Source organism: Aquila chrysaetos, chromosome 11 (assembly GCF_900496995.4).
Source record: "Aquila chrysaetos chrysaetos chromosome 11, bAquChr1.4, whole genome shotgun sequence".
NCBI lineage: Eukaryota > Metazoa > Chordata > Aves > Accipitriformes > Accipitridae > Aquila > Aquila chrysaetos.
The window spans coordinates 35,380,919-35,400,613 of NC_044014.1; the positions used below are offsets into that span (position 1 = coordinate 35,380,919).

General features: G+C 57.1%; 2 protein-coding genes across 9 annotated transcripts in view; both read right to left on the reverse strand.

The window, feature by feature from the left end:
* Positions 1 to 332: 332 nt before the first annotated feature.
* On the reverse strand, positions 333 to 15,742 carry ADAM8 (ADAM metallopeptidase domain 8). Of its 6 annotated transcripts, none has more exons than XM_030031464.1 (22): positions 15,627 to 15,742; positions 14,269 to 14,378; positions 10,426 to 10,502; positions 10,066 to 10,144; positions 9,895 to 9,971; positions 7,962 to 8,148; positions 7,425 to 7,490; positions 7,253 to 7,321; positions 6,464 to 6,633; positions 6,293 to 6,374; positions 5,449 to 5,597; positions 5,020 to 5,197; positions 4,159 to 4,248; positions 3,198 to 3,393; positions 2,877 to 2,976; positions 2,561 to 2,744; positions 2,387 to 2,464; positions 2,197 to 2,281; positions 1,900 to 2,014; positions 1,627 to 1,801; positions 1,478 to 1,534; positions 333 to 1,222 (listed from the first exon to the last, which is right to left on the reverse strand). In XM_030031464.1, exons 1-22 carry the CDS (start codon positions 15,691 to 15,693, stop codon positions 1,049 to 1,051), a joined length of 2,565 nt encoding a protein of 854 aa, XP_029887324.1. In that variant the 5' UTR covers positions 15,694 to 15,742; the 3' UTR covers positions 333 to 1,048. The 6 variants fall into 6 exon arrangements, with proteins under 6 accessions (XP_029887324.1, XP_029887322.1, XP_029887325.1 ...); XM_030031462.1 differs by having other exon boundaries at positions 9,895 to 9,974; XM_030031465.1 differs by having other exon boundaries at positions 333 to 1,099; positions 9,895 to 9,977.
* Positions 15,743 to 19,162: 3,420 nt separating this feature from the next.
* TUBGCP2 (tubulin gamma complex associated protein 2) overlaps positions 19,163 to 19,695 on the reverse strand; it is a 45,935-nt gene continuing 45,402 nt past the window's right edge. For all 3 annotated transcript variants that reach the window (XM_030030683.2, XM_030030684.2, XM_030030685.2), the window contains one exon: positions 19,163 to 19,540. In XM_030030683.2, the coding sequence (XP_029886543.1) occupies positions 19,435 to 19,540 (106 nt within the window). In that variant the 3' untranslated portion in view covers positions 19,163 to 19,434. The remainder of the gene's footprint in view (positions 19,541 to 19,695) is intronic.

The window sequence follows — 19,695 nt, forward strand, 5'->3', positions numbered from 1 at the left end:
ATGGGAGCAGAGCTGGTGGTGGGAGTCGCAGTGGCTGGTCGTCGGTCACAGAGAAAACCCAGGATCTGTTTTGGCAGCTGAGGGTGGGGGTCACAGGGACTTGCTGCAGCACCCTGCAGCCCCTGTGACAGCCTCGCTCTGTGCACCTGGCAGGAAGTGCTGCCATTTGGCCCCCGTGGCTCCAGCACAGGATCTGGGGGCTCAGCTCAAGCCCTTCTTCCCCCTGGCTCCACCCATGCCCAGGAGCTCTGGGCAGCTCACTGCCTGCTGCCGCCCTCTTGCCCCACTGCCTGTGCTGCCCACTTCTGCCGAGAGACACTCCACAACACCACTACCTTCGGTCTTTATTGGTATAAAAGCCTTCAACCTAAATTATATAAAAAATGGGTAGGCTGGGTTTCACAACAGATGGCTCAAAATGGTCACATAAGGGTCAAAGTTAATGGCTACAGTAAAAAGGCTCCCAGGAAATTCCCTTTCAGGAGAACGGTAACTCAAGTGATAACCTCAGAGAGAAAAGCCCTACAGGGAAGCCAAGCCCAGCTTGGACCTGCCAAAGCCCCTAGCGAGACCCCCGTGTGACTGTCCCCAGCCAGGGCGGTGGCCCTGGGGCACTGTCCCTGCGCTGCAACACTTCTGCCCTGGCCAGCCTGGTGGGCGATGCCAGGAACTCCTCGTCACAGCCCCAGCAGCGAAGGCGCAGGAGGAGCAGGACACATTCAGGTCATTGGGAGAGAAGGCAGCAGCTCTCAGGGCGCAGGAGAGCCTGGACCAGCTTGGGGCTGGCCTCAAAACCAGAGCTGGCATCGTCCCTGCTCCTGGTCTCCTCACGAAGTGCCCAGCTGACAGCTCTCCCTGGGCCAGCCACGAGGCTACAAAGTCTGTTAAGGCACAACTCAAATATCTGTAAACACTGGTGCACTCCCGGGGGAGGGTCTGGTGAGCAATTCAAGTAAGGGTGGAAGCCAGAGGGCGGCTCCACAGCTGTGCCACCCAAGCGCCAGAGCCAGCAACTCCTCAGCCGCGGTGGCGGATGGAGCATCCTTGGTCACCTCCTGGCTGGGGGCGGCTTCAGGGCCACCTTCGGGGGGACGCTCTGCTGAAAGACCGAGGGGGGTGTCATTGGAGAGCACGGGAGGGCTGGTCCTGGCGGCCCCTCACCACAGCACTGCACCTTGCTCTTCAGTGCTGGGAGAGGCTTGCTGGGCGGCTTTGGCTTCGCCTGGTGGGAGGAGAGGAGAGACCCGAGTCCCTCGCCTGGGCGCCAAGGAAGGACCCAGCGAGGGACAGGGGGCAGAGGAAGGCCCCCCCTCCCCATCATCAGTCGCCTGGGCCTCCCCATGGATGTACCCCACACGTCTGGGGCTGGTCAGGCCAGGGGAGGCTGGCGGGGGCGATGTCTGAGAGCAGCCCCCAGCTGCAGGAAGGACAGGCCACCCCGCTGCGAGGCAGCAGTGGCTTTTGGAGGAGTGGTTACCTGCAGGGGCTGTCCTGGAGAGGCTGGAGATGTCACCTGGGGGGCTGGCGCTGGCAGCTGCAGGGTCAGCAAAACCCAGGGTGAGAGGCCGCCCTCCCACCCAGGCCATGGGGGCTGCCCCGCTCCGGGGCTTTGTTCAGCTCCCTTACCTGTGGGGCCGGGCGGCAGGGCCTGAGGGTCTTGGCGTCCCGCAGGGCTGCCGTGCTGCTGAGCAGGCTGGGATGGCCGATATCATGGCGGGACAGCTGGCAGCGGGGGGGTCGCGTCCGGCCACCCTCCTGGAATAGTGGGTTGGCGAGGCCAGCAGCAGGCCCACTGGAGGTCCTGTGGGGCACAGGGACAATGGGGGACTGCTCCAGGCACACCCCGAGCTCAGCCTGTGTGGCCATGGCTCAACACCTCTGTGGGGCGGGGGCAATTACCCTTTCTGAAAGTGCCTCGTCCCCCTGCCTCTGAGGAGCACAACCCCACTGCTGAGCAGGATGCCAGAGAGCCCCAGCACGGCCAGCACAGCCACCAAGACCACGCCGCTGCTCCCTGTGGAGACCCAGTTGGCATCGGGACAGGCACCCCCCCCCCCAAGCCAGGGATGCCCCGTGGGGATGGAGCAGCGCCTACCAGCACCACAGCAGGGTGCCGACCCCCTCCCCAGGCTCCCTTTCTGGCACACGCACCAGGCCAAGGGAGCTGGTGCCGGCCACGCACAGGGGGTGCCGTACCTGCTGCCATCCCCGAAATCTTCTGTTCGCAGTAGGGTGCTGCCCAGCCTGGCTCGCAGTGACACTCCCGCTTGTGGTTGCACACCTGAGATAAGGAAGGAAAGCGTCAGGGTGGTGGACATCCCGTAGGGGCTGGGACCACTGCCCAGGCCCCACAGCTGTTCTGGGAGAGGACAATCCCACAGCATACCCCATGGTTGTTGCACTTGGCCGAGCAGTTCTTGTTGCCATAGACCAGGAGGTTCTGGCAGCGCCCAGCATAGCAGACCTGGGGACAGGCAGGGGAGGTCTGAGGCTGCCCCGGGTCCCCACAGCCGGTGGTCACCCCCCACCACCACTCCAGCACGGCAGCCAGCACACTCACCATCTCCTCGCCGCACTTGGCACCTGTGGGCACCAGCCTAAGCTTGGCCACCACCTCGTTGGCATCGTTGCTAGCAATGACGGCCTTGCACTTGAAGCGGCCAAAAAAGAGGGAGTAGGAGCCATCACCAAGGACGGGGCTGGTGTTGTCACTCAGGCACAACAGCGTGCCACACTTCACATCCCTGTGGGAGAAGCAGCCATAAGCACCAGTGGTGGGGGTGGCAGGGGGCTGGGAAGCTTCACTTGCCCCTGCAATGCTGTCGCCGGACATGGATACCACCCCCCACCCCACCTCCAACCCCCAAGCTCCTTACTTGGGGCTGCAGGGCCGCTTCCCATACTCAGTGAGGCAGTGGAGGTGAAGATGTTGCTCGCTGTTGTGCTTAAAGCAGACATCAGGAGCCACCTGGGCCTCTGTGGGATAGACAGAAAGCATCACATGGAGCCAGAGCCCACAGCAAGCCAGTGGTGCCAGCACCGGTGGCCACACTTTAGGGTCAAGAGCCATAGCATGCCAGCTAGGGATGCAGGAAGGGACCACAGCCGAGGAATTCCCTGGCCCGAGGAGCCGGGGCTCCAAGCACATCAACCAGCACATGGGATGAGGAGGGTGGGCAGGGTGGAGGAGTCGCTACCTGCACCCCACAGTGCGCGGCACTGCTCGCCATGTGAGGGGCAGGCCCCATTGTAGCAGTAGCCATTGCCATTCTGGCAGGGGATGCCATTCTCCTGGAATACGTCCTCTGGGCACTCAGCGCTGAGGCCAGTGCAGTGCTCAGTCAGGTCGCAGTCGTTCTTGCTGGCCCGGCAGAGTGCACCAGCAGCCTTCACCTGCACAGAAAAGGGGATGTTGGTACTGCCTCAATGCTCTTGCATCCTCAGATCCACGCAGGCAGCACCCTGGTCTTCATAACATCTCCCAGCACCCCACAGATCCAGACACGGCAGCTTGTGCCACGCTGGCACAAAGACATTTGCTATTGACTGAACTACTGCATAGGAAGGAGACACCATCAGGCCTCAGATGGGGTCTTCCCATAGTTAAATCTCTCCCTGCAGGCAACACCTTGTGCTTTGCTTTTAGTCTGGACTTGTCCCAGGGTCCTCTTCTAGCCCCGTCTCTTCACATCAAGGCATTTCTTATGCCTGTGTGCAGGAACCAATGCATGTAATGCAACTTTCTCTTGGATGAATGGAGCAGGTTGGTTTCCTGGACCAGAAATGGACCATGTTGACCTCTTCTGAACATTGCCCAATTCTTCAACAGCTTTCATCCTGCACCTAACCTAACAGAGCCAGGGGACCTGGGCTCCAGGATGCCAGAAACAGAGGCTGCTTCACCTTCCCAGCCAATTCCACCCGAGATGCTGACTGTCTGTGTAGTGAGAGCATCGAATGGAAAGTGTGATTTTCCCCACCCACAAACCATTGGGTATGTTTGGCTCTGGGCAGGCTGCTACGGAGGTCCTTCAGGCTCTCCAACAGGCTATGGACACACCTCGCCTCTACTGTGAAGTTCTGGAGGAGCCCGGGGCAGGACTGCACACCCACCAGCTCCCTTCCCTGCCAAGCTGGTTGCCCTGCTGGCAGCAGTACCTTGCAGTCCTGGCAGCAGTCCCCCCGGGCGCACTCGGCTCCCTCTCTCAGCTGGCAAGTGGTGGCATTGCAGCAGCGGTCGGAGCACTCCTGCAAGACGGGGAGGGACCGAAACACTCCCAAAAGACCCTTTTCTTCCCTTCTGGGGGGACCCAGTTGCCACCTCACCAGATGCCAACGGCAGTGTAGGTGCCACGGACTGAACCATGGGGCAAAACCACAGCATCATCCCAGGTGTGAACCATTCCTGCCTCCTCTTTATCCCCCATTACCAACACCAAACCAAAGGACCAGAAGAGATTTTTCGGAAAATGGTGCCTGACCTGGGCCCCTGCTCTCTGGTAGCACCCTTTGCACATCTCCAGGAAGGAGAAAACAGGAGGATCTCTGTGCATTCTGCATTGGGGGAGCATCCCTTCAGGTCCCAGAGCACGGCTGTGACCCAGGGATTTATCCCAAAGACATCGCCTGGCCATTTGTCTCAAATCTCCCCCCTCAATGCAGTGATGGGCTGCTAGGGATGAGGAAAAGCTGATCATGGCTCCTGAAAGGACAACATGCCATGATGTCCCCCTCCTTGGATCACCTCTTTGGAGGATATGTTGGGGGGATGTCCATCTTTCCTAGGCATCTGCCTGCTAAAATCACAGCCAGCTATGTGAAGGGGGGGCACACATCCAAGTTAACAAATATCCTCCACAAGTTATTTTTCAGCAGAAGCATCAGGAACATGAGGAAGATGAGTCTTGCAAAGCACGATGTCCATGGAAGAGGCTTGCACAACCTTTTCCAAGTCTGAATTACAGGTCTGAGGTCCCTGCCGCTCACCCACCTTCCCGGGCTCTCAGAGAGCATCCCTACCTCTGGCGTGCCACAGTCGCACTGCTCTCCCCGCTCCACAAACTGGTTCCCGCACACAGGCCCCCCGTACAGCTCATCTGCCCTAGGGACGTTCAGCAGGCAGCTGGTCCTGGGGTCCCCGAGGAACTGCCACATGTCCTGCTCACTGCAGCGGCTGAAGAGCTTGGGGTAAACCAAGCTGAAGGGGCACAAAAACAGGCAGTCATGAGCAGAGATGAGAGCCCGAGGACCCTCACACCCACCAGGCCAGGGAGAAGCTGGAGAGCCACCAACAGACTCAAAGGCACCAATGGACCTTTGAAATACATCTTCAAGTGGAGTGTCCACCCAGACCTCACCATCTCATGGGCTTCACCCCATCAGGACAGTGCTGGAGGACACCTTGAAATATTTGCTGCCCAGGGATATTCCCCTTTCTCCTTCACTCACCCAACACTCGCCGCCATGACACATCCTCCATCAGCTTTGGGGACAGGACAGCGGCAGTCAGCAACATCTTCATCATGGGACATCCCCAGGTTGTGCCCCATCTCGTGAGCCATGGTGGACGCAGCGCCAATAGGATTCATGCTGTGGTCCTGTGGGACAAGAAGTACAGCGTGGTTCAAATGCTCTCCACAGCATCTCCACGGGGCCCACTAGGGCTCTTCAATTACTCAGTGCCAGGTCTCGCTGCTGTCTGCAATTCATTCCCTAATGCTGCCATGCTGTGGTAAAGGAAGACAAAAGCTGGACTTGGTCCCATGGCCCCGAAGACCTCCAGACTGGGTTTTCAGGAGTATAAGTGAGCTCAGATATAGCAGCTACTCTGAAACGATGCTTTGTGGTGGTTCTGGACAGCCGCAGGTCCTGTGGCCAACTGCTCCAGCAAAGCATGCCCTCCCTAGGGCGGGATGAGGAGCATACGCAGGATGGATGAGGAGCAATTGCAAACCAAGTCCCAGCCACCTGACAGGTGGTGGGAGAAGCCCTGTGTCCACAGAGCTGCTCTGGGAGGCTCTTCAGGGCTCAGGTATATCAGAGCCCTTCGCAGGCACCTAGCTGGGTTTCCACAGCTACCCACCCTCTCCTCCCCTGCAGCCCCAACACTTCTCTGGGGGGTCAGTCGCTCAAGGGCCGGAGATGCCAGGGACCAGACCCAGCCCTAAGGCTGTGGAGGGGGAAAGCTGGAGACCAGTGGAGGAGAGACCCGCTCTGGAAAATACAATGTAGGGAGCGCAGACCGTGGGACTGCTGCTGCCCTCCCGGCACATGCCCAGGCAGTGGGACCCACCTGGTTGACACCGCCTGAGTCCCTGGTGCACATCACAAGCTTCTTGGCAAGCCCTACGGTCGTGCCGTGGAAGTCTATGCCCCTGTGGGATTGAGATGCCACCATGGCCATGTGGCCTGGGCGGCAGCAGGGCTGCAAGGATGGCGAGGTGATGGCCCCCCCCATTCTTACGTGATCAGCTGGGCATTGTCATGTGGCTTCCTCCGCAGCAGTTCTGCCTCCCGCCAGTGGAGGAAGTTGTCCAGTGTCACCTCTGGGTTGGGACTGACCACGATTTTGTCCTTGTGGCTCCACACCTCCAAGCCGATCAAGGCCACCCGCAGGCGAAGAGGCTGATAAAGCTGGAGCAGGAGACAGCCCAGAGTGAGCACTTGGATTTGAGCTGCACAAGCAGAGGGAAGGTGCCACATCCCCTGGGGAAACACAGCCAAGCCCAGGACCCCACCTCATTCTGTAATATCAGCTCTGTCACCCCCTCAATAAATAACACAAGCTGGGGTGACCACATAGACAGGGTTTACCCCAGGACCTCTGGGCTCCCTCTTGGCCAGTGAAGGCTGGGATGCTGCCCCCACGCTGCTGACCAAAGAGTGGGGCTGACGCAAGGCAAGCAGAAACCCCACCTTGGTGCACTGCATCCATCCCCCTCCTCTCATTAGCACCTGCTCCAGCTTGAGAGTGGCTGTGGGATGTGCTCCCAGGGGTTACGAAAAGAAATTTCTCTCCCATTCCCTTATGAGAGAGCTGGGAGGCAGTCGTCCCATGCTCCTGAGGACCCAGGGCTGAGCTGCTTGTCATGTCCACTTTGCACATCCTTTTGGCCAAGGGAGCTGGTCACCCTGCAGCAGCCCACCTGCGGGCTTGAGATTGGCTCTAGCTTCATCACCCTACCCATGCCAATCTCTCCTCTGCCACAGCAGGGCATGTGTGGGACCTGGGAGAGCAGACCCCTGGGCTCACCTTGTCAACGTGGTTCACGATTTCCTTCATGCGGTTCTGCACTGTGCGCAAGTCCTTGTGTTTCCTGAACTATGGGAAGGACACAGAGAGATTTCCAGGCTGGCTTCGACCTCCTCGCTGCAGTGGATGACAGTGAAAATGCAAGCACCAGCTCGCCGCCCACCCCTCTTACCTCCTCATTGTCCACAACCAGGACCAGCTCCACGTATCGGGGTCCTTTGTGTAATGGAGCTGATTTCTGGAAGGGAAGAGGAAAGTGAGCGCAAAGAGGGACTCAGCTCTGCAGCTTGCTGAGCCCTTCAGTTGACCCTCCTGTGGGATGCGTTGGATCCTGGGGCATCTTCCAATATTACTCAAGGCTAGTAGGTCTTCTAGCTCTGCTTTCTGATGTTACTTTGCTTTACTTTCAGACATCTTCCAACATACAAGGAAAAACCCAAGCCTGCTAGTGGAATAAGGCATGAGAGAGGCTCTGCAAGCATCATGAGGCTCATGGGGTAGCAGGATGCTCCTGCTAATGGTACAGGATCTGAGGACTTGTTCTCACCAGGAGCTAGGCCACTGGGAGCAACCATGTTTGGAACCAACAACATGTGGGAGGGGACCATCTCCAAGAGATGCGGTATGATCCCACTCCTCTCCTGGACTTCACAGGACCTAGGCTCTCGCAAACTCAGTTACAGGAAGGAGAAGCAATGCAATCCTTAACCCAGCGGTAGAGCTTCATGGCTGCAGGAATTTTCGGTTCATGGTCATATTCCAGGGTGGCACCAGACTCTCGACACGTGCTGTGCTTCCCCCGCAGGTGAGCTGCTCTGTACACGGCATGCCAGCCAGCCGCATCCTCCTCCAGGGGCTCCAGCAGGAAGGTGGTCTCATTCACCTGGAAAAACCCACTGCCAAGAGAGAGGGCAGGCATCAGGTTGGGGAGATATCCAGCAGGACACTGACAGACCCTACATGCACCCCTGCAAGTGCCTGTGATACAAAATCCCAGCTAGGAAACCACCCAACCCCTTCATGGTTCCCAAAGGCAGCTTGGATGAGCTACAGGCCACTAGTGGGATGTGACAGTCAGGTCCTTCTGGCCAAGTGCATGAAAGTGCACGCAACGCAAAGTCCCAAGCAGTCCTTGGGTGGTGCATGAAGGCCCACACCGCTGTGCAGAGACGTACAGGGTGCAGAAGCTCACAGCAACATGAAGGACTGGATGCCTTTTCCCTGCAACCTTGCCTGGCCCAAGAGTACATCAAGGAGGTGCTGCAGGACGGAGCTGAGCTGGGGCATGCTGGGAGATGGGGAGTGATAGGAAACGTCCACAGAATTTGCTTTCAGAGGCTGCAGAAACACCGGTTGAACAAAAGCATTGTTAGGGAGGCTGGAAACTGTCTGCCGGGCTGGGAGGGAGCAAATCATGGCACAGTATCTGTGGCTGGTAGCAAGGGGAGTATCCTGTACTTTGAGCAGCAGAAATGTCCCAGGGTTCAGCAAGGAGAACTGCCCAGTGCTGCCAGGCCAGGTTTAACACAGCATTTCTGCTGAGCAGCTCTGGCCTTCAGGATGATTTCTGTAAGGTGTCCCATGTCCCATGTGCCTTGTCTGTATTGTCCTTGTCTCCCTCCTGTCCTGCCCTTGCACATCTTGTCCTCCTACTATACAAGGATATCAAGTGTCCCATGTACGCACAAGCTGTGTGAACCAGGGTCTCCGCAGACACAACCCCTGCCTTCAAAGTGAGGAGATGGCTGCCATGCAGCTCCAGCAGGTGTTTCTCCTGCAAATGGGTATTTGCAGGTCCCTGGGTGTTCCAGGGACCACCCGTCCTCCACACACATGCCCCTGCAAGGGACCTGTTCCTCTCTGGCTTACTCTCTGGCTGCCAGCTGATCTTAAAAGAAAGAGAACAGCAGAGTACGAATCTTCCATGGCAAACTGAGCAACCTTGTATGGACCTGGTGGCTTGGGTTACCCTGCAAGGATGCTTTCTGCTGTTAAATGAAGGTAGACCCAAGGCAGCTGTTGAGGAATGAGCACCAGCACAGCCAGCAGCCGGTGGGTAGAGGGAGATGCAGCTGGCCTGATGCACCGTATGCTTTCCTTTTCCTTTGGAAAGGCACTTGGCCATCAGCAATAGGAGCTCAGCATGGCCCAGAGATGCAGGCTGCCTGCAAGCCAGTGCATCACCATGGGCACACCTTTGTGCTGCTGGCTGCAGCAGTCAGGGCAAGTTCGGTCTGGTCTGCCCTGAGAAGAGAGGATGGATCCAGGACAAGCTGTGCCTTGCTGCCCAGGGAGGGCACTCCCGTCATGCTCAGGTTTCCAGTCTCATCCCATGCCATGAATCAACCCCCTCAGAAACGGCAGGCTTAGCTGCAAAATGCTGTGCACCTTTCCTGCTGGGCACCGAGCCAGGGTGGTCAGCAATCCCACCGCCAGCAGGAAAAGGGATGTTGTCTTTTCCTTGGGTGAAAGCTGAGCTCTCCCTCCACCAGCACAGCTCCAGCCGCCTGGGGCTTGGTCGCACCAGCTCAACATTATGTGGCACGGCGTCCACCAGGAGAAGCTTCGTGGTGTACACCAAGGCTGGGCTCGATGCTGTGCTCCGGCCAGCCACAGTGCCCCAGGGGAGTCGGAGGTCCTACCTGAGCCCGCTGCAGGTGCTGATGCTCACTGCCGAGTCAGCATATCCTTGCACATGGCCCTGATAAAAGCAGTGATCCTGCTGCTGAGAGAGAGGAGAGGTGTAAAGGGGGTCAGCATGGTGGGACCCCACAGGAGCGGGAAAACTGCTCTGCCTGGAGCCAGCCCCATACCTGAATGTCTGGCTTCTCCGTGATCTCTGTGCCGTTGGCTGAGTAGTGCGTCTCAGTGTAGTGCTGCCCCAGCAGCTCCCTGCAGAATGGGGAGGGGGCATCAGCAGTGACCCCAGTTTTGGGGAGAGGATGGAAAGCTTTGGGGATAAGGTTTGTCAGGCTGGGTATGGTGGGCCCGTGACCTCCCTGGATGGGTTTGGCAAGGAGGAAAAAAAAAATGCAGTATTTTGCTAGCAAGGGTGTGGGCTGAGGGCTTAGATCACCAGTGCAGTGACACCAGACCTTGGAGAATTGATGTTCACAGCAAGGGTGGGAATCGAGCCTCTCCCGGGCCATCCCACCGTGCCCACCCACACTCACTTGTTCTTCTCCAGCCGCAGGAGGTAGTCCCTGCCTTCGGCACGGATGCTGTAGAGGACGTGGTCTGGGTAGATGCTCTGCATGAAAGATAGATGACATCACAGATCTGCTGTCACCAGAAGCAAAAGCTACAGACGAGAGGACCTCTTGGCCCCTGTCCTGCCCAGAAAGGGGATGGGGTCTGCATGCACCCCACTGGAAGGCAGCTGCGGGACAGGGAGCCTGGCTGCTCACCCTGGAGGCATCCAGCAAAGACACAGGAAATCAGAAGAGAATAAAGAAAGCATGTGGGCAATAACGCAAATCCCTGGCACATCCTGAGATAAAGAACAGGTCACCAGGAATGAAAAGGAGTCAGCAAAGTCTGGTTTCCCTTGTCTGACACATGGCTGCAGATGGCTGTGCCAGAAACTGAGGTTTCCTACTCATCAATGACAAAGGTCCTTTTTTAGGGACTGAGTTCAGCACTTACTCATGGGCTGAACCACAAATATCCCTGGTGCCCAATGGCTCTCATCAGCAGAGACTTCCTTATCTCTGACTGACCTAACATGCAACATCTCTTGGTTCTTGTCTGCTACTGAAAGCAGATTTTAGTATCACCATGTGCCAGACCCCCCTAGTGCTGGTGGAAGGGACCTCAAGGCATCTCAAGTCCAACCTCCAGTCACTATGGCTGGGTCAGGGTGGCCGTGGCTCAGCCCAGCTGAGCCCTGAACCCCCAGGATGGCAGTGTCCCTCCAGAAGAAGTGTTTCCCTCTGGGATGTCTTGTGATCTCCACCTGCAGAGGTTGGGCCACAGACCTCCAGAGGTCCTGTCCCACTGGGACCACTGAGAGAGATAATGATCCCTTGCTTGGTGCCCTGTATCAGGCTGCACCCTTTGCACCAGGGACCTCCTCAGCCACCACCGCACCCCAGAGACCTCTCCTGAGGGCACATCCTCAGCTCTTATGGGATCCTGGGGTGGAGATCTGAGCAAAAGGCAAAGCAAGCATCTCCTGTAGGGCCAGCATTCCTCCCAGATGAGGTGTGTGGCCTCTCCCCAAGGAGGATGACAGCACCTGCTGTCATACAATGGCTCAGCACTCCCAGGGGAATGATCTGCAAGCGGGTGGGAGCTGGGGCTGAGCAAAAAGTCCTGCTGACTCAGCGCCAGCAGGGCCAGGTGAGAGGGTTTGCACTCAGTCACCCACAACTCCACCCACTTTGCATTTCCAATCTGAAGCAATGGTCTGCCAGCCACCAAACATCCTCTCCGCATGATGAGCAGGTTGCAACAAGCTGGTCAGGCAGCCCCGGCTGCAGGCGGGCACACTGCCGGCATGCGAGCATGCTCATGGGTCCCTGAAATTCTTCTCTTATGAACAGCATCTCCCGCCTGATGTGGCCGTCCCATCCTGTGTCTGCCGACAAAGCGATGCTTTGTTATTGTTGGCAGTGCCAGAGCCAGAAGAGGTCTTAAGAAATGGCAGGAAAGCACTTGGAAGGGGTTGGTGGGTCAGGGACCATCTCCTGGAGACAACCGCAGGGCAAGTTTAAAAAAAAAGCCTGATAAAGCTTCTCTGAATCATCCCTTTCCTTATTAGCATGAGCTTTGCAAGGGCTCCAGATGGGAAGGCTTTGAAAGCACAGGCAGCTCAGCCCTGCCCCTACCCGAGCCCTGCTAACATGGTGACTGTGCTGAGAAAGCAAAGCAGAGCTGTGGCCACAGCACACAGAGAGGAGGGATTTCTTCCAACTGGTCTGATTAAGAGATCCGAGAGCTCGCAGAGGATCGGGACGGGATGCCAACTGGGTGGGAAGAGGTGATGAGTCTTGCTAGGACAGTAGGGATGGGGCTTATTGTACCATGCCATAGATCAGAGTTGCTGCAGCACAAGAGAGGAGGAAAAGAAGGTAGGTCGCTGGGCCACCACTGTCCCTTGCTCCTGCTCCATTGGACCCCACTGCTCGCTCTGCAACGTCCTGCTGTTTCCTGCAGAGCCCCAGGCTGGGCCAGCAGGAGCTTGGCTGTCTCCACCCAGGCAAAGGACTTGCCTCTTTGCATCAACTGGCTCTGGGATGTGGCGGGGGAGATCAGCAGGGCTGTGCAAGCACAGGTGCGCTGGGGAAGAAGCCGGCAGCTTGCAACACCAGATCTTACATGTACTGGAAACCACCCGGCTGCTTCAATACAGCTCTTTGAAATGCTGGAGCATGGGGATGAGAGAGAGATGTCACTTCTGCGATCAAAAGCATGTAACTATAAATCTTTTTGAAGGCCCTTCTTGCTTTTTTTTCATGAAGAATGCAGGTTTGCCACATGCCCTGTCATGCCCCTGCTAAAAAGACCATGGCCTGTGGGAAGGCTGGTGTCCCAGGAGATCCTGTGCTGCAGGATGTAGGTCTCCACCCTCCCTGCAGGGCTGAACATTTTGATTTAAGCAAAGCCAGATGGGACCTGGTCTGCTTCAAACCTCACCTGGGAGACGTTCTGTTGGACCAACCCCATGTGTCCCAACTGCTCTGATCGCAGAACTGGTCTTGGCCCATGCCCATCCCAGCCAGAGACTGCTAATGCAAAGCCACAGGAGGAGCTGGCACAGAAAACACCCATCCAGCTACCTGTCTCCACTTCAAAGAGGGGCTTGGTGGTGGTCAAGCCTTGCTGAGAACCACTTCCCCACCAAGGTTACTGGGAAAGCAAACCCAACATTTGTCCAAGAGGAGGAAAATGGCTTGGAAGGCAGGAATCCTCAAACCCTCAACACAGCAGGTTTGGGAGGTCTAAGAACTGCCCAATCCAAGAAGACTGGGACCAGGTGCCACCTGGCAGACACCACCCATGGTTGTTCCAAAGACCACAGCTCAACGCTGGTATCTTCTCCCATGCTGTGGAAAGCAGAGGGACCCCAAGATGGGTGAGCTCCCTTTTCTGGTGGGATCGGTGCAGAGCCACCCGGCACAGATGGTGTCTCTAAATAGCCTGGGGAATGTTTATCTTGTGGACAAGTTTAGGTTTCTAGAGCAGAGAAAACAGATGCTTTCAGGGAGTGTTTTTGAAGCTAGTTTATCAGAAAGGGTTTGAATCACAGATGAATGTGCTGTACGAAGAGTTTACTAGGAAATAAATGTCCCCAGCCCCTCTATCTCATCAGGTGATGAAGTTGGTGGTTTTCAGTCCTAGAAAATGAATCCATGTATTTAGCTGAATTTCACTTTAAGGCAATGTGGAAAGCATCTTTAAGGTCAAAGCCATCATCCTATGGACGTCAACCCCAAGCACTCAAAATTCCTGAGTCAAACCCCATTCCTTCCCCAAATTACAAGGTTTCCCAAGAAAAATAACACTGGCTTGCTTTCATGTGGATTTCTGCAACTTTCTGATTCTTATTTCCCTGTCCCAAAGGACAAAAAAACCAACTTGAGCAAACACAGCAAGAAAAGTGCTTACAGCTCAATGTGGCTTTGCAAATCCCTCCTTAAGCAAAGACCAGATGTCACAAGATCACTGCAAGGCTGCAAGAGGTGGCACCGCTGAGTAATGTTTCCGAAGAAAGCATTGGAGAAAGCAGCCCCCAATCTCCAAGTCCACCGTGCTATCTGCAGTTCCTATTTTGACTCAAAACAGTCCAGGAAAGCTGATTTGATCAACTTTTTCAAGATCTCCACCCTCTGGGATGGAAGCAATGCAAGAAAAGGTGCAGCAGGTCATTCTTCTGGCACAGAGCTAAGGGCATCCAGCTCCGAGCCCAGTGGTGGGCCAAGGGTCTCTGCTGATTGCAATGCCCCCGCCAGACCCCCTGCAAGGCAGCGAGGGCAGCTGTGTCAAGGCGGTATTTGGGAGGTGAAAATACTCACCAGTGGTGCAGAGAGGTCCCTCTTCCCCTGAGGTGCCGGCACCTTGCGCGGCAACACCGTCTCATACGTCTCAACATGGGCAAGCTTCTCCTCCAGCCTGGCAGTGGCGCCTGGGAAAAGTCAAAGGGCTTTGAGCCAGGATGCCCAGAAACAACTCAGTCAGGGGGTAATGGAAGCAGCCAACATCAAGGCGCAGGCAAGAGCCGAAATAGCAAGTCCTGAAATACCTGCTGGGAATGCAACTCCCTGACAGGCTCCAGAGATGCTCCAGCCCCACCCCCAGCCCTAGCGCCCACAGAGCACTCAGCATCACTGACGGGCAAGCGGGTTCCTTCAAGGCTGGAAAACCCTGCTGAGACCCTGGTGCGTAAATAAAGATGGAGGTTTTTCAGCTCCCCATCTTGATGCCACAGTTTGTGACTTGGCGTCTGGCGGCTGCCGGGGGTTGTGTTTTGGAGAACGGCTTGTGTCTGGGCTGGCTCAGCCCTCCTCCCATCATCTTTTTTTGATGTCAGAAGGGAGACATTTCTGCAATAAACCTTCACCTTCCCCGGAAGCCCCGACCTGCGAGCTCATGCTGCAGCCGTGCCTGTGCTCCCGGGGTCAGATGGGGCCAGCAGAGCCCGCGGCAAGGCAGCGACAGAGCAGGGTGCTCCGTCTGCGGGTGCCTGGCAGCCCTCACCCACTGCGCCCGAGCGGGAGCCAGAAGCCTCATCACCACCCCCTCGGCCGGCTGAGTCACCAGTCGTCCCCCCCGCCAGCACGCCGCAGGCTGGCGGTGACAAATTTCCCCTCGTTCACAGGAGCCTCCTCGCTGAGGTGCCTTTACATAATGGTGGGCACCCCATCTGTGTGGGGTGGCATGGCGGGGCGGGGGGGCAGAGGTCACTGAAAGCGTCCCTCTGTGATGGGGCCGGCTGCCAGCGGGGCCAGCAGTGGGAGGTGAGACTGGTCCTCGAAGCCCCGTTCTCCAACCTTCGCCCTAGAGTCAGCCTGGGGAGGCAATGTCAACGACGCCCGCCTAAGCCCCTGGTGACCCCCGGGCTCAGAAGCAGCCGAGACCTTGCCGAGCTGTGACCTTTCCCAAAAAGCCACTCCACACCCCGTTCCCGCCTTGTGCATCCCCCCCCCCGTGCCGCTTCCCACTCGTCCCCTTAACTGTCGCGGGGAAAAGCATTGCTCCCCACCCCCACTCCCGGTACCCCTAACTCAACCCCACAGTAGAAGACACCCCCCCCCCCCGGGGAGCCGGGCTTTTCCCCCTCTCCCCCCAAAAAACTTCACGCTCGTCCCGTCGGCGGAGCTCGGCTGCCTGCCGGCCGCCGGGGGCGACCCACGCCCGCCCGCCCCACGCTCACCGTGGACCACCAGCAGCAGCAGCAGGAGGAGGAGGAGCCGGCGGAGCGGGACGAGCACCGGGGCCATGGCTTGGCGATGCCCGCGGTGACCGGCCCCAAGCGCCGCCGCTCCGCTCCGCTCCACGCCGCGCCGCGCCGCGCCGGCAGCCCCCGCCCGCCGTGACTCACCGCCCCTCGCGGGACGGGACGGACGGGGCGGGGCGGGGAGGGGAGGGGGCCGCCCCCGGCGGGGGGGCTCCATGGGGGAGAGGGGAAGTGGGGGGTGTCCATGAGGCATCGGGAAGGGTCCGTAGAGCCGTGGGGACCATCCCTGGGGAGTGGCCGTGAGGCACTGGAGAGGGTCCGCGGGGCATCGAGGGGGGGTTCCTGGGGCACCGGGAGGGGTTTGTGGGGTGTCAGAGGGTCTGCGTGTGCCATCGGGGGGGGAGGTCGGAGTGGCATTGGGGACTGTCTGTGTGGCTTCGGGGAGCGTCCAAGGGGCAACAGGGATGGTCTGCGGTCCCCAGGGGCATGTCCCGGGGCACCGCAGGGGTGAGCAGGGCATTGGCGGGGGGAGGGGTGGGGTGGGGCAGTAAGGGTACCGGGGGTGGCAGGGGGCGCTGGGAAGCTCCGCCAGGCTCTGAAGTGGTGGAGGGGCTGGGGAGGCTGGGCTGCCACAGGAGGCAGTGGGGCTGGGAGTGTCCCGTGGGTCACTGGGGACTGTCTGTGGGGTATGGAGCGGGTGTCCCTGGGGCAGCGGAGATGCCCACCTAGCTCTAAGGTGACAGGGGGCTGGAGGGGCCAGGAACATTGAGCAGTGTCCATTGCACATGAAGGGGGGTCTGTGGGGCACTGGGGTGGCTCTGAGGTGATGCAGGAGCTGCGGGTGGCTGGGCTACCAGAGGGCAGCAGTGGGACTGGGGAGGCATTGTGGGGTGTCGGTGGGGTGCTGAGCTGATGGAGCACTGAGATGATGGAGGGGCTGGGACCACCATGTGGGGCTGAGCTGGGAGGTGCGCTGCACCCTGAGCTCTCCACTCTGCCACAGAGCTGCCTGCTGTCTCCCCCTTGTCCACAGAACGTCCCGGGTTGGAAGTGACCCCTGAAGATCATCTGGTCTGACCTGTCATGGGGAAGGGAGCCTGGATGAGGTTACCTTGCACCCTGTCCAGTCACATCTTGACACCCTCCAGCAATGGGGACTCCACCATGTCCCTGGGGAGGTTCCAGCAAGTGATTGCTCTCACTGTAATGTATTCCTTAGGTTGAGATGAAACCTCTCCCAGTGCAACCCATTGCCCCTTGTCTTTTCCATGTGGCAACTTCTGAAGAGAGAACCCCCTCCTGCAAACTGATCTTTTTATACTTTCTTAGTGTTTTGGGCCAGGACCAGCCAGGAAACTCCACATTTAACTTTTGCATTTAACAAAAGAGGGGGGGGTTGGACACTGAATTCAGCTGTTGCAGAGCTCCATCACCAGGGACAAGCTTCCTTCAAAATGGTACAGAAACCACCACAGCCAAGTGCTGCTCCAGTGTCTTCCCTCTTTCTCCCCACTGCTTTTCTATAATTCCCTCCTATAAAAGACAAGTTTGTTTAAAAAAAAAAAAAAAGCTCTGTGCTTTCACGTTAACACTCCTATTCATGTCTGGTCATATCTCTCTAAATGTCTCCAGTAGAGTTGTCCCCACCACGATGGCAACCCTTGCAAGGTGTGCAGAGCTGAGCTGGCCTTGAAGGAGCTACTGACCAACCAACCATCTATGGAGCACAGCAAATAACCCGGCTCACCAGGGAGACACAGAGCAGCCAGACTGGTTCAGAAACAGGCCCTTTTCTAGCACCTCTCTGGGCACCTCCTGGCTTCTGGTGAGGGGAGAAGACACACATCCACCTCCTGCTTGGGCGTCTGGCCTGGACCGAGGTCTGCTCTTGGAGAAGAGTGAGTAGATCTATGTGGGAACCCATCCAAGCACCCCAAACCTTTAGAGTAACTGCTCAGCCAACTGGGCACCCACGTGCAGGCCACAATTTTGGGGTAACTGAAGTTACCTGTCAATGTGTTCTTAGGCAAACAGCAGGAGCCAAACCCTGGAATGACACCGCCTCACCAGAGCCACCACCTCTGCATGGCGAGGGGGCTGCATCCAGCTAGTGCACTGTTGGTATGGGGTGCAACAAGCAGGGGGGACCCTGCCCCAGGGTGTAGGTGACCTCCCGGGGGCTTTCTCACTCAGGTGTGGACCTGCAGGTCACAGGGAGCAGCATGGGATCCTGTAGAGGTGGAGCACCCACATCTCCCACAGAAGGGGTGTGCAAGAAGGGGAGACCCCCTCTCAAGAGAGGGGTGCCTCCCCCCCCAAAAAAAAGTTGTGAGAGGAGTGCACATAACCATCTGCATGTGTGCACAAACCCATGTGAGTGGGACTTCTTGGGATTACTCATAGACGGGTGCTTACAAATCTGCTGTTGATTTTAAAAATTAACATTTCAGAAATACCTATTACTTCTGCTAAGACTCAATGCTTGCTGGTTAATGATGTGTTATTAATCTATAAACAGCTTCAGTCCTGATTTAATTTAAACTGTGTGAATAGTTTTTTCCTGCAACAGCCACCACAGTGCACATGGGTGTAAAAAATGTGTGTGACACAGTGAGGTGCCAGGGGAGTCTCTCAAGCCTGAGATGTTGGGCACCAGGAGGCAAGCAGGTTCCTCCAGGGACCTGGGCTCCTCTGCCTCCACCCTATGCTCGAGGGACAGGCTGTGAAGTCTGTAGATCCACAGAAACTTAATGGAAATGCCAGGTCAACTTCTCCAAGCCGCCCCGGACTAAGAGGCCACCTCAGTGGGGGGAACAGGAAACTTTCCCTTCCCCATGAACTGCACAGGTGCCTTCCCTGAAGAGCCAGATGATGCTGGCTGAGGTCCCGGTCCTTAACCTCAACCTCCAAATGAAGGAATTCAGTCCTCCAGACTCAGGACTGGTGGTCTCCATCCTCTCCTTGAGTCTCTCTCCCTCTGCCAAGCTAGAGGACCAGCTTTAGGCCACCAGAGCAAAGAGAACCTGGCTCTTCCCTCTAACGCACTCTAGAAGGTCCTTGCAAAGGAGCAGGTGAGGGAGAGGAAGGCCAGGTCATTAACAGGAGCACTCAGCCCTGTATCTACAGCCCTTGCACGTCTCCCCAGGTTCACACACTTGCCACTGAGGCCTCTGGTTGTTCCTGGGAGACACTTTTCCTCTCTTCCACCCTCTAACATACCTGCTCCCAAACTGGCTTAAGCAATTTTTATGGCTGCACAACTGCGTAATATACCCTGAAAGTCCTCTGTTGAGGACTTGGCCAATATGATATGAACATCACATACCTGGTCATCAACTCCAGACCACATGTCATCAGTTAGAGCAGCTGATCAGCTTCATTCCAGTAACCCCCCAGTTGTTAGGCTCTCCTCCCAAAATAATGCCGCATGGCAGCTGAGCAACATCTCTGTGAGCTGACCAAAATTTAGTCACCTAAAAGACTAATTTGCACCCTGAGTTCTGTTAACAGACCCTGATTTTTTATTTATTTTACAACACACAAATACATCATTTTACAATGTAGTAAAAAAAAAAGGACTTAACAAAAGCCTCTCAGAAGAGAAAATCCATTACGTACATTTCAGGAGATTGAGTACTCCCCTGTCTCTCTATGACAACCCTTATGGTTTGCTTCCAGCTTGCACTGTCAATGTAGAGGGTCGAGTACTAGTTTGAAGTCAGTGAGTGTCTGGTTCTCTGCTGGTGCAGAAGAGGGGGTGGCTGAAAGGGGCAACAGCAGGGCTTCACTGGGCAGGTACAGCCAGGTGGGGAAGCAGGGGAGCTGCCTTCTGGCTGCGCTCGGCAGACATGTGCTCCAGGCGCTCTGTGTAGAACCCATTGAAGTCCAACCTGAGAGACAAAAAACCCAGAAGTTTTGGCAGCCCGCTGGCTCAACACTGCCCAAGAGCTGCACGCAGCAAGCCGAACACACTGCCAACGGCCCCGGAGAGCTTGGTGCTGCAAGTGCCGGCAGCACAGGTGCTCATCGAGGCACTTGAAGGCAG